This window comes from Oncorhynchus mykiss, chromosome 19, assembly GCF_013265735.2.
Source record: "Oncorhynchus mykiss isolate Arlee chromosome 19, USDA_OmykA_1.1, whole genome shotgun sequence".
Classification (NCBI taxonomy): Eukaryota; Metazoa; Chordata; class Actinopteri; order Salmoniformes; family Salmonidae; genus Oncorhynchus; species Oncorhynchus mykiss.
Window position 1 is genome coordinate 53,188,662 of NC_048583.1, and position 18,719 is coordinate 53,207,380.

General features: G+C 42.7%; 1 protein-coding gene across 7 annotated transcripts in view; it reads right to left on the minus strand.

The window, feature by feature from the left end:
- LOC110498112 (arf-GAP with SH3 domain, ANK repeat and PH domain-containing protein 2-like) overlaps positions 1 to 18,719 on the minus strand; it is a 110,620-nt gene that overhangs the window by 69,854 nt on the left and 22,047 nt on the right. For all 7 annotated transcript variants that reach the window (XM_036955081.1, XM_036955077.1, XM_036955078.1 and 4 more), the window contains exon 2: positions 13,192 to 13,264. In XM_036955081.1, the coding sequence (XP_036810976.1) occupies positions 13,192 to 13,264 (73 nt within the window). The remainder of the gene's footprint in view (positions 1 to 13,191; positions 13,265 to 18,719) is intronic.

Here is an 18,719-nt window from a genome sequence, read left to right on the forward strand (position 1 = left end):
ACAGATCAGAAAAGGTGAGTGAAGATGAGAAGATTGAGTGACAAACCACAACGTGAAAGAACAGTGGTAGTGGAATGTCAAGGACGGATTGAAATCTAACGTGAGTGACGACTCCAGAACATTTTACTCTGCAAAACGCCCCTCTTCATATCAATGACCAGAGCAGTACAAATACTTCGATTTTCCTACAGCATTCTTGACACGTGTATCTAATTAATTAATAAGACTACTTGAAAGACTGCACAGCCAGTAAGTCCAGACTTACTGAATATAACACACCTCTTTAGCCCTAATATTACCTACAGGTATCCAATATAGCTGTAACACGTCTGACAGCAGAGCAGAGCTGACAGGTGTGTAATACATCTTGGTACTGATGTCTTGACAGTATTTATTTTCCTGAGGACTGAGGTGACTCAGTAGTACAGGTGCATCTGGGAGGGTCACAGACTAAAGCCTTCAGGAGAGATTTCTCGCTCACCTCACCGGGCCTCAGATTTACTGCCGACCGGTACCGTCTGGCCTCCGACGCCTTTTAAATCCAAACCTTCCTGTTATGCACTGATTATTACTGGACTGAACGTCTATGCAGATTTACTAGGTTTCTCAAAGGGGGAATGGAAGCCAATCAGTGGCGGTTGGTGCCGTTAACATAAGGGAGGACTAGTTATTTTTTTCATGAGCATGGCCTTATTTTAATTACAGCATATTGGATAACAGTGGATAGGTTTAGGCTACTACATTATACTCAAATTTTCCATATACTCATCATGAGGTTGCTACAACCTAGCCTATGAATTCAAGTTTACAAAGTAGGTGCACACAAGTTGAGAAAAATTTGAGGTGACATACAGTGACACATGGACAGACAGTGACACATTCAATACCACCTTGCACACTTGCCTGCATCTAGCTGATCTAGGGTGTACTCATTAGTCCAACAGTTGCAAACTAATTTGTTCTATTGGACAAATTCAGGTATGTTTATCCCTGTTTCGTTCCATTTGCTTACTTCTAAGAAATGTTTTTAACAGAATCGACAGAATGAATAAACCCCCTGATAACGTGGAAACTCAGTTCACTTTCATAGCAGTCACATTGTATTCCTTCTCGCATCTATGCGCTCTCCTCACCTTTTCCCTTCGCTTGTGGACTTCAAAGCACAACACATTAGCTGTATGTGACCAGGTGAAAAAACATTTCCAAGACAAACCACATCATAACCACTATACAGAGCCTACATAGTTGTCACCATATTAGCTAAAGTAAAGTCATAGTCAACATAGCTAATAGAACTAAAGTGTTAGTTAACCCGCTACAATCATGCAATAGCATTACAGTGTAGATTCAGTAAGCAGTTTAGCACCTACACCGGGCACTGGTGGAAATACATTTGTAAAACCAAAAGCTTACCTTGACTTGGAAGAGTTCCTGTGTTGTGTTGGATAGTCATAGCCAGCTAGCTAACATGGCACCCCTCTGTTTGAGCAGGGTGTTTGAGTAGGCTAAACCAGCTAGCTGCATTTGCTAGCTAAGTAAGTGAAACTTGAAAAAAAAAGACCAAATCTCTCTATTTCCCTCTTGCTTCTCCTTCGTTTTGGAAGAAATGAATTTGTTCAAAACTGTTTGACAATCGTCTTTCTCTGTGAGTCAACTACTCACCACATTTTATGCACTGCACTGCACTGCACTGCAGTGCTAGCTAGCTGTAGCTTATGCTTTAAGTTATACATTCATTCTCTGATCCTTTGATTGGGTGGGCATGTCAGTTCATGCTGCAAGAGCTCTGATAGGTTGGAGGACGTCCTCCGGAAGTTGTCATAATTACTGTGTGAGTCTATGGAAGGGGGTGAGAACAACGAGACTCCTAGTTTTTGTATTGAAGTCAATTTACTCAGAAGAGGAGGGAATCTCTGTCCTCCGGCTACACCATGGTGCTACCTCCGGTGCTGTTGAGGCTACTGTAGACTTTCATTGCAAAACAGTGTGTTTTTATCCATTATTTGGTGACGTGAATATATTTATCAGAATGATTCAATTCACTGAGGAGGATGATCCTCCCCTTCCTCCTCTGAGGAGCTTCCAATGTAACACCTGAGGGGAGTTGTAGGCTCAGGCTACAATTAAAGTGCTAGCCATGTTTACATGTTCCTGATACAGTACTGAGCAAAGCCAGCAAATTTACATGCAATTTGTATCTCTAACTTTGTCAGCAAATATTAAATGTCAGAAGCAAGAAGGAATCTAATCTATCGTGCATTTACTGTACTCCAATAAAGATAGATTACCCATAGGAATATGGATGGAACCCCTGGGGTTTCTGTTGTCCAAGAAACAATTAAGATTGTAACTATTAAGGAGGTCCAAAAAGCCTCTTACCGAAAGTGATTCAAAGCTAAATGCGGTTTTAAAGAATTTAAGCCACTTGTTTTCGAGAAGATTCCGTCAACACCATGAATTCTATCGATTATGAAAATCCTTTAACGGATGGTGATACCACAGCAAATTATGCAGATGTTGCCTAGTAACCAACCAGCAAAATTTAGATCCAGTCTTCAGTACAAAACACAGGTATTCGTTTGATCGGCTCAAAAAACCTCCCAGAGCCACTCACACTCTCACAAGCACGGCACAGCCGTTTCTTGACGGTCTGGGGTAGACAGCTGTACCCCTTGAACAGAGGTAGCAGTGACCCCCCCCCCCCCCCCCCAGAAAAGAGCCTAGCTCAGCACAGAGAGAGAAACCATACACTCTCAGCAAGACCCTGTCATACAGCCCAAACACAAAGCGCTGGAAACACCCCACTGTCACAGCCAGCCAGAGTAAATGCTGATGAGCTCCATGCCCGCATCTCATCACAAGGTGTGGGTACTAGCATCAACGACAGGTGTCACACAGACAGTGGGTTGCTCATGTATTGCAGTGCCAGGATGCTATTGTAGTCATGCTGCAGCAATTCTGTGCAAGGTCAGTAAAGTAACGACCAAAAATGACATGAAAGTGCAGGACAACAGTTACTCCAGGAGAGGTTTGGGAAACACTGGGTTAGATAATAACTAAAAATATTTGTGCAGTCAGGCAAGGCAAAACAGGAATGGCATGCACTGATGTGCAAAGGAAGTGGAACTCAGGTGTGAGGAAGAATGTAGGGCTGAGGAAGGCAAATAATTCATTTTAAACACCACAGACCCCACCACACATATCCAGGCCCATCAACGTCGTCACAGGACGATTCCACAACCTCCCCCGACTTTTTAGGAACCATGCAGAGTTCACAAGCAACATCAACCTCGGTAATGGCCCCACTATTTCGGCTCCAGACAATAGGTCTTCTTCAGCTAAGCTACAGAGCAGATGTAGACAGCAGCAGCAAGGCAGGCCCAAGCCTGGAAAAATGCAACTTAAGTATGATCCCCAATTAGAGACAACAATTACCAGCTGCCTCTGATTGGGAATCATACACAAACACCAACATAGAAAAATAAACCTAGAACCCCCAATAATAAACCAGACTAAACACCCCTAGCCACGCCCTGACCTACTCTACTGTAGAAGATACAGGCTTTCTATGGTCAGGACGTGACATACGACATCATGCTAGGAAGCTGCATATAACAGCCAGCACAGCGAAATGAGTCCACAAACGAAACACCACATATCCCAAAAATGTGTAAATGAGCATTTGTACCCAACCTTCACTGGCAACCATCATCATGAACTGCTTTGAGAGACTAGTCAAGGATCATATCACCTCCACCCTACCTGACACCCTAGACCCACTCCAATTGGCTTACCGCCCCAATAGGTCCACAGCCGACGCAATCGCAACCACACTGCACTAACCCATCTGGACAAGAGGAATACCTATGTAAGAATGCTGTTCATTGATTACAGCTCAGCATTTAACACCATAGTACCCTCCAAACACGTCATTAAGTTCAAGACCCTGGGTCTCAACCCCGCCCTGTGCAACTGGGTCCTGGACTTCCTGACGAGCCGCCCCCAGGTGGTGAGGGTAGGAAACAACATCTCCACCCCGCTGATCCTCAACACTTGGGCCCCACAAGGGTGTGTTCTCAGCCCTCTCCTGTACTCCCTGTTCACCCACGACTACGTGGCCACGCACGCCTCCAACTCATCATCAAGTTTGCAGACGACACTACAGTGGTAGGCTTGATTACAAACAACGACGAGACGGCCTACAGGGAGGAGGTGAGGGCCCTCGGAGTGTGGTGTCAGGAAACGTCAACAAAACAAAGGAGATGATCGTGGACTTTAGGAAGCAGCAGATGGAGCACCCCCTTATCCACATACGAGACAGTAGTGGAGAAGGTGGAAAGTTTTAAGTTCCTCGGGGTCCACATCACGGGCAAACTTAATTGGTCCACCCACACAGACAGCATGGTGAAGAAGGCACAACAGCGCCTCTTCAACCTCTGGAGGCTGAAAAAAATTGGGCTTGTCACCAAAAACACTCACAAACTTTTACAGATGCAAATCGAGAGCTTCCTGTCGGGCTGTATCACCGCCTGGTACGGCAACTGCGCCGCCCACAACCGTAAGGCTCTCCAGAGGGTAGTGAGGTCTGCACAACACATCACCAGGGGCAAACTACCTGCCCTCCAGGACACCTACAGCACCCGATGTCACAGGAAGGCCAAAACGATCATCAAGGACAACAACCACCCGAGCCACTGCCTGTTCACCCCACTATCATCCAGAAGGCGAGGTCAGTACAAGTGCATCAAAGTGAGGACGAGAGACTGAAAAACAGCTTCTATGTCAAGGCCATCAGACTGTTAAACAGCCATCACTAACATTGAGTGGCATCTGCCAACATACAGACTCAATCTCTAGCCACTTTAATAATTGGATGTAATAAATATATCACTAAAACAATGCCACTTTATATAATGTTTACATTTCCTACATTACTCATCTCATATGTATATACTGTACTCTATACCATCTACTGCATCTTGCCTATGCCGTTCGGCCATCGCTCATCCATATATTTATATGTACATATTTTTAATCATTCCTCTCCACTTGTGTGTATAAGGTAGTTGTTGGGGAATTGTTAGATTACTTGTTAGATATTACTGCACGGTCGGAACTATAAGCACAAGCATTTCACTACACTTGCATTAACATCTGCTAACCATGTGTATGTGACCAATAAAATTGGATTTGATTTGAATAAAGCAACAAAGCATGGCAAAGAAAATGAAGTCAATGTCATCACACTCCTGGAGAGCAGAGGGCATGTTGTGCAGAACAGAGGCCTGATGGTGCACCCTGACCATCCTTGGTTGGGAGCCAGCCCAGATGGGATCCTTGATGCAACACAGCTCCTTGAGATCAAGTGCCCCTTCAAGAGTTCCACGTCTCTGACAGAATTTCAGAGTCAGCCAAATGGTGACATCAAAAGCTTGGATGATGGCAGGACCTAATTCACCCCAATGGAAAAGATGGATACTACCTTCAGATGGGTAAAAATGTATTCAAGAAAATAGATTATTATTACAAGTATTGAACATTGTATTGTAAACTCATACTAATCAGAAGTTTGTGGCAATGTATTTTCTTATTCCTTCTTTCAGACACAAGTGACCATGATGTGCCTGGGCCTACAGAGCTGCAAGCTGGTCGTCTGGACACCAAGCGAGCACATAGAAGTGGACATTCCATTTGATAAAGACTACACAGATGCACATGTGCAACAGCTTCAGAAGTTCTACTTTTTACACAAGCTACCTGGGTTGGCTGATGATTTGGCTGAAAAGAAGATGCATCTCTGCCCAAAGTACCTGGAGCTCTTTAAGTAAATGGGGGTGAGCAGAAGATTGAATATGCTGGGCAAACACAATTCAATTAGTTTGAGCATGCACTTACTTCATGAAGTACTGTTTTAATAAATACATATATATTAAATAATACATAAGATACTGATTTATTAGATAATCAATTCATTAAGAGATATACCTACACAAACACAGTGTAATGATCTCTCACCAGTTTATTTTTCATAGGACAGAACCAGTTAAAATAGGCATGTTGGTACAGGCAGTTGTGTGAGCTGACAAAACAGTGATTTAAAACAAATACAGCTAACAGTTGGAATGTAAAAGAATGTTACAAATGCTGACAATGTTTTGCAGTTCATTAATAGGAATAAAGTGATGTACATTTTTGGAATACATAAACGATCAGTGCATGTTGTTAGACATGTTGATTGTGTTAGACATTGTGTCTATTTGATAGAAATAAGCTCTCCTCTCAGATTTACAAGAGCTGCACAGATGTTAAGTATGTTGTCAATTTTCGGGACCAAACTAATAGGCACAGTTTGTGAGAGAATCTTGTACACCTTAAGATGCCTTATTGCTTGTTCCACATGGATACGGACATTAGCAATGCATTGTGTGCGAGTGACCTGCTCATTTGTCAACTGGCATTGCTTGCGTGTAAATGCTGATAAGACCAAGCGTACATTCCGTTCCTCTAGCAAGTCCCTAATTGTGAAGCCACGGCCCCCCCATCACCTCATCTCCAGCACGCAAATGGTCGAGAGTTCTGTGTTATGAACCTATCGCTACATTTCCCACCATAAGCCTCAGAAATGAACATAACCATTCCTGATGGAACAGTTGCTACTAGATATTTTACAGTATTACTGGCATAGCAGTTACTGTAAGATTCAGTTCTTGAGTACAGATATTTAGCCTTCTGCAAAACACTTTGTGCAATCAATAACAAGAAAAATGATTCTGAAAAACTGGTGGCATAGTAGCCTTTATCATCTCACGAGACAGCCATGGAATGAGATCCTTGGTGTGCTCAGCAATGACATCTATCCAGAATTCAGCGTTTTACTGACCTGACCGAGTGACCTTTTGAAGCGTCTTGCTAAATCAGCTATAACAAAGTTCTGTCTAAGTTTCATTAGTGTCAACAGAATTTGGTCTACAACCAAAATTGTTGATGATGCAAAACCTTGAAAGCAAGACACAAGAGTGTTGAATTCTAGTAGTGGAATCCCAGTGTACAGCAGACAGTCTGCATCATCTTTCAATGTAACATCTGCAACAGACAGTGACCTCTCAGGGGCTGGTGCAGTCGTCATGCCACATGTGATGATAGGTCCTTTGGAGTAGGTGTGGTCCTCCATTGCTGGGTCTGTCCACTGTGTTTGGGCATCATGGAAGGTCTTTGAAAAAGGACCTGGCTCCTCAGAAACCTCCACCACACCAGGCTCATCTGCAGGTGATGAGTAGTTGAATATGAATATAGATGATTAGTAGAATATGAATATAGATGATTAGTTCATGATATTAATTGATAAGGATCTGGAACAGCAAATCCACTCATCAGGGATACTTTGAAAAACATTTTAAACTCCCTGAGCCTTATAGCATTTATCAGATTATTCTCGACTGCAAATAAGCACTCTAAACCCAGTGGGATACATAGACTAGGTTTAATATTTTCAAAATAAATATTCTGTATCTATAACAGGGAATGAAATTACAGTGCCTTGCGAAAGTATTCGCCCCCCTTGAACTTTGCGACCTTTTGCCACATTTCAGGCTTCAAACATAAAGATATAAAACTGTATTTTTTTGTGAAGAATCAACAACAAGTGGGACACAATCATGAAGTGGAACGACATTTATTGGATATTTCAAACTTTTTTAACAAATCAAAAACTGAAAATTGGGCGTGCAAAATTATTCAGCCACCTTAAGTTAATACTTTGTAGTGCCACCTTTTGCTGCGATTACAGCTGTAAGTCGCTTGGGGTATGTCTCTATCAGTTTTGCACATCGAGAGACTGACATTATTTCCCATTCCTCCTTGCAAAACAGCTCGAGCTCAGTGAGGTTGGATGGAGAGCATTTGTGAACAGCAGTTTTCAGTTCTTTCCACAGATTCTCGATTGGATTCAGGTCTGGACTTTGACTTGGCCATTCTAACACCTGGATATGTTTATTTTTGAACCATTCCATTGTAGATTTTGCTTTATGTTTTGGATCATTGTCTTGTTGGAAGACAAATCTCCGTCCCAGTCTCAGGTCTTTTGCAGACTCCATCAGGTTTTCTTCCAGAATGGTCCTGTATTTGGCTCCATCCATCTTCCCATCAATTTTAACCATCTTCCCTGTCCCTGCTGAAGAAAAGCAGGCCCAAACCATGATGCTGCCACCACCATGTTTGACAGTGGGGATGGTGGGTTCAGGGTGATGAGCTGTGTTGCTTTTACGCCAAACATAACGTTTTGCATTGTTGCCAAAAAGTTCAATTTTGGTTTCATCTGACCAGATGTTTGGTGGGTCTCCCAGGTGGCTTGTGGCAAACTTTAAACGACACTTTTTATGGATATCTTTAAGAAATGGCTTTCTTCTTGCCACTCTTCCATAAAGGCCAGATTTGTGCAATATACGACTGATTGTTGTCCTATGGACAGAGTCTCCCACCTCAGCTGTAGATCTCTGCAGTTCATCCAGAGTGATCATGGGCCTCTTGGCTGCATCTCTGATCAGTCTTCTCCTTGTATGAGCTGAAAGTTTAGAGGGACGGCCAGGTCTTGGTAGATTTGCAGTGGTCTGATACTCCTTCCATTTCAATATTATCGCTTGCACAGTGCTCCTTGGGATGTTTAAAGCTTGGGAAATCTTTTTGTATCCAAATCCGGCTTTAAACTTCTTCACAACAGTATCTCGGACCTGCCTGGTGTGTTCCTTGTTCTTCATTATGCTCTCTGCGCTTTTAACGGACCTCTGAGACTATCACAGTGCAGGTGCATTTATACGGAGACTTGATTACACACAGGTGGATTGTATGTATCATCATTAGTCATTTAGGTCAACATTGGATCATTCAGAGAGTTTGCTGCACTGAAAGTAAAGGGGCTGAATAATTTTGCACACCCAATTTTTCAGTTTTTGATTTGTTAAAAAAGTTTGAAATATCCAATAAATGTCGTTCCACTTCATGATTGTGTCCCACTTGTTGTTGATTCTTCACAAAAAAATGCAGTTTTATATCTTTATGTTTGAAGCCTGAAATGTGGCAAAAGGTCGCAAAGTTCAAGGGGGCCGAATACTTTCGCAAGGCACTGTAACACCTGACAAATTCAGGGTAAATGTTTGCTGTGGCAGGTAAACACTTCAGGTCATGTACCACCATGACAGATCGGTTATTCTTCTATTAATATTATTATAAATTAAGAATAATCATGGATTAAGGTTCCACAATATGTACCATATTTCTAATGTCAGGTAGCCTCCCACTGACTCAGTGTTCACAATTATAAAGCGTTTAACATAGATTTCATAAAGTGGCGGATTTAAAAAAAAAAAAGTGTCTGGTAGAAATTAAAGAGATTAATTTCAGACCCTGACTAGAAGTTATCGTAGTCAGATTCTAGCAACAAAAACTGAAGACAAACACGCGATATCAAAACTAGTCGACATACCTGTTCTTGTGACATGTCTGTCAACCCTCCCACTGAGGCGGTGTCTCTTCTCTGGTGGCCTCTCATAACCCAGAAAGAGTGTTGGGTGTGGGTTACCCTGCGTTGACGTCTTATCAACAATGTGGAACGAGCAAACATACAACTTTTGGGAGCTTTTTTAAGTTTACGTTTTTGAGCCAATTTCTTTATGCTTCATCGTCATTTGGGAGGCAATGGAAACTGTACCATCTCTGACAAGAACATTCAGATTTTTTGTCGAAGCCCTCCAATTTAAGCCAATCATTAAGTTGTGTCTGGTTGTATGTACAACCACGAACAGTGCCTGTTGTCACCGGCTCCGTAACATTTCAACATCTAGTAAGTGAATATCTGATTATTGCTCATCCCAGTTGGCCAGCTTCTAAAACCAAAAACTCCGCCGGGCCAAACTCAGTACCCATAATCATTTCCCCAGTAACCTCCCCAGGAAACTTGTGGATAAAACAAAATATAAAACAGTACAAACTGATTACACCACTACATATCTCCAATACAAAATGATTACACCACTACATATCTACAATACAAAATGATTACACCACTACATATCTACAATACAAAATGATTACACCACTACATATCTCCAATACAAAATGATTACACCACTACATATCTACAATACAAAATGATTACACCACTACATATCTCCAATACAAAATGCATAACCTCACCATATAACAATATTACAATGATTGTGTGTAGAGTGTGTGTGCTAGTGTGTGTCTGTACCTGTGTGTGTGTGTACCTGTGTGTGTGTGTGTGTACCTGTGTGTGTGTGTGTGTGTGTGTATCTGTGTGTGTGTGTGTATACCTGTGTGTGTGTGTACCTGTGTGTGTGTACGTGTGTGTGTGTGTGTGTGTACGTGTGTGTGTGTGTGTGTGTGTGTGTACGTGTGTGTGTGTGTGTACGTGTGTGTGTGTGTGTGTGTGTGTGTGTGTGTGTGTGTATACAGTACATCTTATAGTATCTAGTATCTCTACTTGCACATTCCCAGTCCCCGCTGTTCTATAAGCTGTATTTCTATCTGTTTTCTGAATCTGATTCTGATTCTACAGGCCCCTACTCCACTACCACATATCTACAACACAATCCATGTGTACGTGTGTGTATAGTGCGTATGTTATCACGTGTGTATATGCATCAAATTACATTTTATTAGTCACGTCTGCCGAATACAACAGGTGTAGACCTTGATGAAATGCTTACTTACAAGCCCCTAACCAACAACGCAGTTTAAAAAAATAGAAATAAGAAATAAAAGTAACAAGCATGTGTCTGTGCCTATGTCTGTGTTGCTTCACAGTCCCTGCTGTTCCATAAGGTGTATTTCTATCTATTTTCTAAATCTGATTCTACTGCTTGCATCAATTACCTGATGTGGAATAGACTTCCATGTAGTCATGGCACTATGTAGTACTGTGCACCTCTCATAGTCTGTTCTGGATTTGGGGACTGAGAAGAGACCTCTGGTGGCATGTCTTGTGGGGTATACATGGGTGTCCGAGCTGTGTGCTAGTAGTTTAAATAGACAGCTCGGTGCATTACAAAAACAAGTAGTGATGAACACAATCTCTCCACCACTTAAGAGAGCCATAAGAGATTTACATGCATATTATTAATGTTGTCTTTCTCTTGCTCTGTGCTGCCCTGTTCTGAGCCAATTGTAATTTTCCTAAGTCCCTCTTTGTGGCACCTGACCACACTACTGAACAGTAGTCCAGGTGCAACAAAACCAGGGCCTGTAGGACCTGCCTTGTTGATAGTGTTGTTAAAAAGGCAGAGCAGTGCTTTATTATGGACAGAGTTCTCCTCATCTTAGCTACTGTTGTATCAACATGTTTGACCACAACAGTTCACAACCCAGGGTTACCCCAAGCAGTTTGAGCACCTCAACCTTCTCAATTTCCACAGTATTCACAGTTCACAACCCAGGGTTACTCCAAGCAGTTTGAGCACCTCAACCTTCTCAATTTCCACAGGGACTTAGGAAAATTACAATTGGCTCAGAACAATATATTAGGCCCAGCCTTTGGAACTTTGGTTTTCCTAGATATGGCTACATTCGGGAAGTATTCAGACCTGTTGAACTTTGACCTCTTCCACATTTTGTTAGGTTACAGCCTTATTCTAAAATGTAATAAATATATTTTTTTCCCTCATCAATGGACAGGTTTTGACATTTTTGCAAATGTATTATAAAAAAAACATAAATATTCAGACCCTTTCCAAATCCTGTCCACACACCCGTCTATATAAGGTCCCACAGTTGACAGTGCATGTCAGAGCAAAAACCAAGCCATGAGGTCAAAGGAATTGTCCGAAGAGCTCAGAGACAGGATTGTGTCCAGGCACAGATCTGGGGAAGGGTACCAAAAAATGTCTGCGGCATTGAAGGTCCCAAAGAACACAGTGGCCTCCATCATTTCTAAATGGAAAAAGTTTGTAACCACCAAGACTCTTCCTAGAGCTGGCCGCCCAGCCAAACTGAGCAATCGGGGGAGAAGGGCCTTGGTCAGAAGGACCTTGGTCAGGGAGGTGACCAAGAACCCGATGGTCACTGACAAAGCTCCAGAGTTCCTCTGTGGAGATGGGAGAACCTTCCAAAAGGACAACCATCTCTGCAACACTCCATCAATCAGGCCTTTATGGTAGAGTGGCTACATGGAAGCCACTCCTCAGTAAAAACCACATGACAGCCCGCTTGGAGTTTGCCAAAAGGCACCTAAAGTCTCAAGATTCCCTGGTCTGATGAAACCAAGATTGAACTCTTTGGCCTGAATGCCAAGTGTTACGTCTGGAAGAAACCTGGCACCATTCCTACGGTGAAGCATAGTGGTGGCAGCATCACGCTGTGGGGATGTTTTTCAGCGGCAGGGACAGGGAGACTAGTCAGGATCGAGGCAAAGATGAACGGAGCAAAGTATAGAGACCCTTGATGAAAGACTGAGGCGAAGGTTTGCCTTCCAACATGACAACGACCCTAAGCACACAACAAAGACAATGCATGAGTGGCTTCGGAACAAGTCTCTGAATGTCCTTGAGTGGCCCAGCCAAAGCCCGGACTTGAATCCGAACGAACATCTCTGGAGAGACCTGAAAATGGCAGTGCAGCAACGCTCCCCATCCAACCTGACAGAGCCTGAAACGATCTGCAGAGAAGAATTGGAGAAACTCCCCAAATACAGGTGTGCCAAGCTTGTAGTGTCACACCCAAGAAGACTCGAGGCTGTAATCTCTGCCAAAGGTGCTTCAACAAAGTACTGAGTAAAGAGTCTGAATACTTAAGTAAATGTGACAGTTTTTTGTTGTTGATACATTTGCAAACATTTCTAAAAAACCATTTTTGCATTGTCATTATGGGGGTATTGTGTATTTGATTAGGGGGTTTTTCCCCCTAATCAAATATATTTTAGAATAAGGCTGTAATGTAACAAAATGTGTAAAAAGTTAAGGAGTCTGAATACTTTCCGAATGCACTAGCTTTTTGACTTTCTAAAATGATCGTCACAGGTGGCTCTGAACCCTGACCTTTCATTAGATGAACCTTTCGGTCACTCAGACCCTGACAGCTTTAACCAAAGGTAGCATTAACCGCTAACCCTTGTCAACCTCCAGCCCATAGAGAGAGGTATGGTGTTATAACTGTAAATGAGCATAAACCTCTCTCACTCACCCAGACCTGAGGTGTAGATGGCCTTGACTGACTTCTTCATCTTGTACAGCACACTGCGGTCCACATCCAGCGCCTGGAGTGAGGGAGGAAAGGAGAGAGAGAGAGAAAGAGGGAAGAGTGAAAAGGGGAGGAAGGAAGTCCAGTTCTTGTCAGTTCAAAATCACAATCGAATCCATATGGCACACAAACTGTAGCATTGATTTTGCAGTGCTTGAATTACTTCCAAGGGTAATATTGGATGGCAGTAATGTTGTGAGCTCTGAGGTACTTTTGCTTCCTGATTAAGTGATTAAAGGATGGAGGGTTTCTCTTATCTCTGGCATTGATAGCAGTCCTCTTGCCAAAGGCCAATGTGGACACATGGAAAGGGGATACCTACTCAGTTGCACAACTGAATGGATTCAACCAAAATGTGTCTTTCCCATTTAACCAAACCCCTCTGAATCTAAGCGCCCGGGGAGCAGATGTTGTAGGAGGTTAACTGCCTTGCTCAAGGGCAGATTTTTCCACCTTACCGGCTCTGGAATCCGAACCAACAATCTTTCGGTTACTGGCCCAACGCTCTTAACAGCTATGCTACCTGCCGCTCCACAGGTGTGTGTGTGTTTGGGAGTGCATATCAGTTTGACTTTTGGTAGAAGGTGTGTGTGACTTGCATCGACGAGGCAAGGCACAGCCTCCTGTCTGTCTGCAGGTGATTTATTATTCAAGACGATACTATAAATAGATCCAAATGATCTCCAGTCTGGTGGAAGAGGGGAGAGGGAAGGAAAGAGAGAGAGGAGTGCAGGAGGAATCCATACAGACCACAGGAGGCTTGTTCAGATCGAGGACCAGTTCAGCTATGGAGGTAGGTCAGGCTGATGCTGTCTCACACCAATGAGAAGCCTATTCTTTAATTTCTATTTATTTTATTTCACCAGGTAGGCTAGTTGACAACAAGTTCTCATTTACAACTGCGACCTGGCAAAGATAAAGCAAAGCAGTGCGACACAAACAACAATACATAGTTACACATGGAATAAACAAACATACAGTCAATAACACCATTTTTTTAAAAGTATATATACAGGCAATAAATAGGCCATAGTGGCGAAATAATTACAATTTAGCAATTAAACACTGGAGTGATAGATGTGCAGAAGATGAATGTGCAAGTAGAGATACTAGATACTATAAGATGTACTGTATGCACACACACACACCACACTAGTGCTGAGCGATTAACCAAAATGTTGGTAATTTTTCTTTTTTTAAACTACCAATTGATTGACTTAGGTTCAACTACTTGAATTCCACTTTGTTTTTTTTCTTCTTCTGTGAGCTCAATGCACAGAGTCTCTAGAGATCAAACAATTCAGGCATGATCTGATATGTATTAGGGAGTTGTAGTTTCCAACAGGCCAATGTTCTACACAATTTACTGAAGAAAACGTGATAATTAACTACAATGACCATAATCCATTGTGCGGCTACTGTACTTGCCCAGTCTGTTTCTTTCACGCCTGCTATTATTTCATTAATTAAATAAAGTAATCAAATGTTATATATTTTATTACAGTAAAGTACTGTGAATAAGTGATGGTGATAATTGTTTTATTCTGTGTTGTTATAGCACTCAACCCACATAATGCATAGTGCATTTCATGTTGAAAAAAAATTCAATCGAAGTCGAAATCATGATTATTTTTTTTATAAATCGAACTGAAACCAAAAAAGCACTAATCACTCAGCACTACAAAGCATGCACAGAAATCAACTCACAAAGCTAACACACAAGCTAATTGCCTCACACACACAAATGCACTTACATTACACATACACACGATGTCTGACTCCAGCTGAGACAATGCACCACTGTACTAAGAAACCGACCGATGATTAGAGGGTCACCGGGGATTTGGTTTTGTGCTTCATTAAGTAGGTCCACCCGGCGCCACTCTGCCCTTGTACCCAATCTCACGGCATTCAACCGATCATCATCTTTGCCTCAGTCTGAATCTACTAAGACTGCAAAATAACCCAGGCAAAGAAGCTACGTTCAGTTTCCACAGATAAACATCAACAGTATTCCCCGCACTACACTGCTAGCCATGAGAGAATAACTAGGCCTGAATCAGTGTTGTGTTAAAAAAGGCTCTGTGATGTTTTATATCCAGAATGTCATTCAGTATCTCCCAGTACTCAGACCCGAGAAGTGCTCTGTGCTCCGTTTTTGCTGGTTTTGTATTTCATGGAGTGGGCAAAAGCTGACGATGTGTTTATTCACATTTATCAGCGGGGGCCTCTTACTGACACAAGAAAGGCCACCTACAGTACCAGTCAAAAGTTTGGACACATCTACTCATTCAAGTTTATCTTTTTATTTTTTTTACGATGTTCTACATTGTAGAATAATAGTGAAGACATCAAAACTATGTAATTACACATATTGAATCATGTAGTAACCAAAAAAAGTGTTACACAAATCAAAATATATTTTATATTTGAGATTCTTCGAAGTAGCCAACCTTAGCCTTGATGACAGCTTTGCACACACATTCTCTCAACCAGCTTCACCTGGAATGCTTTTCCAACAGTCTTGAAGGAGTCCCCACATATGGTGAGCACTTGTTGGCTGCCTTTCCTTCACTCCGCGGTCCAACTCATCCCAAACCATCTCAATTGGGTTGAGGTTGGGTGATTGTGGAGGCCAGGTCATCTGATGCAGCACTCAATCACTCCCCTTCTTGGTCAATTAGCCCTTACACAGGCTGTAGGTGTGTTTCGGGTCATTGTCCTGTTGAAAAACAAATGATAGTCCCACTAAGCGCAAACCAGATGGGATGGTGTATCGCTGCAGAATGCTGTGGTAGCCATGCTGGTTAAGTGTGCCTTGAATTCTAAATAAATCACTTACAGTGTCAACAGCAAAGCACCCCACACCATCACACCTCCATGCTTCATGGTGGGAACCACATTTGCAGAGATCATCCATTCACCTACTCTGTGTCTCACAAAGATACGGCGGTTGGAACCAAAAATCTCACATTTGGACTCATCAGACCAAAGGACAGATTTCCACTGGTCTAATGTCCATTGCTCGTGTTTCTTGGCCCAAGCAAGAGAGCTGCGTCTTACCTAAACTTGACCTCTGAGATGTGGCCAATGTAGGCAGTGCAGCGGCAATACCCTGAGTTACGATACCACTGGGCCTACTGCGTGAGACCTTATTGACTATCAATCCACATCCCACTTCTGGATGTTTCCCTACAATAACCCTCTCTGTCAGGAGACAAACCACATCCCACTTCTGGATGTTTCCCTACAATAACCCTCTCTGTCAGGAGACAATCCACATCCCACTTCTGGATGTTTCCCTACAATAACCCTCTCTGTCAGGAGACAAACCACATCCCACTTCTGGATGTTTCCCTACAATAACCCTCTCTGTCAGGAGACAATCCACATCCCACTTCTGGAAGTTTCCCTACAATAACCCTCTCTGTCAGGAGACAAACCACATCCCACTTCTGGATGTTTCCCTACAATAACCCTCTCTGTCAGGAGACAATCCACATCCCACTTCTGGATGTTTCTCTAAGTATGCAGCAACTGTGGGACGTGTAATATTCAGAATGGATGTCCATTGATTTTTAGTTTCCTCTCTACTTGAGGATGATTCCACTAAGCAGTGACAGAGTTATTTAACCCAGGACACAGATATAAATCTATCTGTAGCTCTATGATGCCCAGATCCAGGGTTTTATTACCTATGTCAATTAGGCAGTCTGAACACACAGAGCTTCCGCAGCAGTCAGTCAGTGGAGTCTTAGCTTTGCCCTATAGCTGCAATATCAAAGTGTTGTTTGATTGAAGCCATAGACATGGCTGGCAGAGGTAGGCAATCAACACAGCAAGGGAGGCCCCATAGGAGAGATAAATTATACAAGCCCCTACAACAACTTGCGAGGTCTGGCAGCCGAGGTAGAAATGTGCCGACTAAGTCACAGTGGTGTGATGGGTTCAGATTCAGCAGACTACTAAGAGTAGCTGTCCTCTCTGGCAAGATGGTTGGCAGCTTTCTGGATAGGCACAAACCAAATGAACAGATGATTTAGAACGTTGGAGAACATACCGCTTCTGGCTTTCGCCACGTGTTTTCACTGAAGGCAGCCAAGTCAACAATATGTTTGAGATAAAGGCTCTCTCGCACCTACAGGGATGTACTGTGAAACACTAAGAAGATCATACCTACCTAGTTCATCCACAAAGCTAGGAGACAAGTGTGATAGTGATACACCGTTTGTGTTTTAAACTGCACATCAGAACGCTGTTTGAAGCTCACGGAAAGCTTTTACGAAAAGCATGATCAAGACATGTTTGAGGACTTGAAAGAAAATCAGGCCGTTTACTTAGCCTAGCAGGAGCTGGAGGATTAGCCAGTTTGTTAGGACCTTGATAATTGCTCACAACACATCTGACACATTTTGTAACACATCCATTTTGTAGAATCATTTGAAGCTGGAGCGTCAAAGATGGTCTGTTGACAACCACATAAAATCAATGCTAAATCAGTCATGAACAACATGTAGCATACTTGCTAAATTACTCCATCTTCAAATCAATCTCACTGGCCAATTTATTTATTTAACTTGGCAAGTCAGTTAAGAACAAATTCTTATTTACAATGACGGCCTACCCCGGCCAAAGCTCCAGTATGAGCATTTATATCGACAGCAATGCTTTGATCAACCCGAGGTCCATTGAAAATGCCTTCACATTCACAAAACACACATGGCCCATCAAGCAGCATCACACCTCAGCAGACACTTTCAATCTGGAGAGAGTGCTCTGTCAGGAAATTGGGCATGTGCACAGGGACAGACGGAGACATAATCCAAGTGCAGCTGAACACAACACAGCCCTCAATCACTCTCACACATTCACTCTTTCCTCACTGAGGCAGTCTTTCCTCACTGAGGCAGTCTTTCCTCACTGAGGCAGTCTTTCCTCACTGAGGCAGTCTTTCCTCACTGAGGCATTCATAATTCCAACCAATGACAAATCGGAGTTCACCAAGAAAGGGTCCACTCTTTTGTATGTTCTGCTGTTTGAAGCAGCAGTTTCTAAAAGTAGAGGCTTTTAACCCAGGTCGCAATTGTAAATGAGAACTTGTTCTCAACTTGCCTACCTGGTTAAATAAAGGTAAAATAAATAAATAAATAAAAACCCAATGAGCAGAGAACAAGAAGGGATTTTCACCACTGGCCACTGTACTGTAGCATGATAGGACACTGCTGGGCCTTCGAATCTGTTCCAAGATAACACATTCACGCAAACTCAGAATGTTTCACAGAGGATAAACAAAGTATTTCTTGGGGATTTGAATTCCCTTGCTGGTTCTGACAATGCCCTTGCTTCAGTTGAGAAGATTGAATGAAATAATGAGTCTTAATGCATGACATCAGGCTCCATCTGGCTCTCTCCAACCTGAGCACGCAGGGTCGTGACCGAATGATTGAGTCACATTATACTTCCCAGGACAC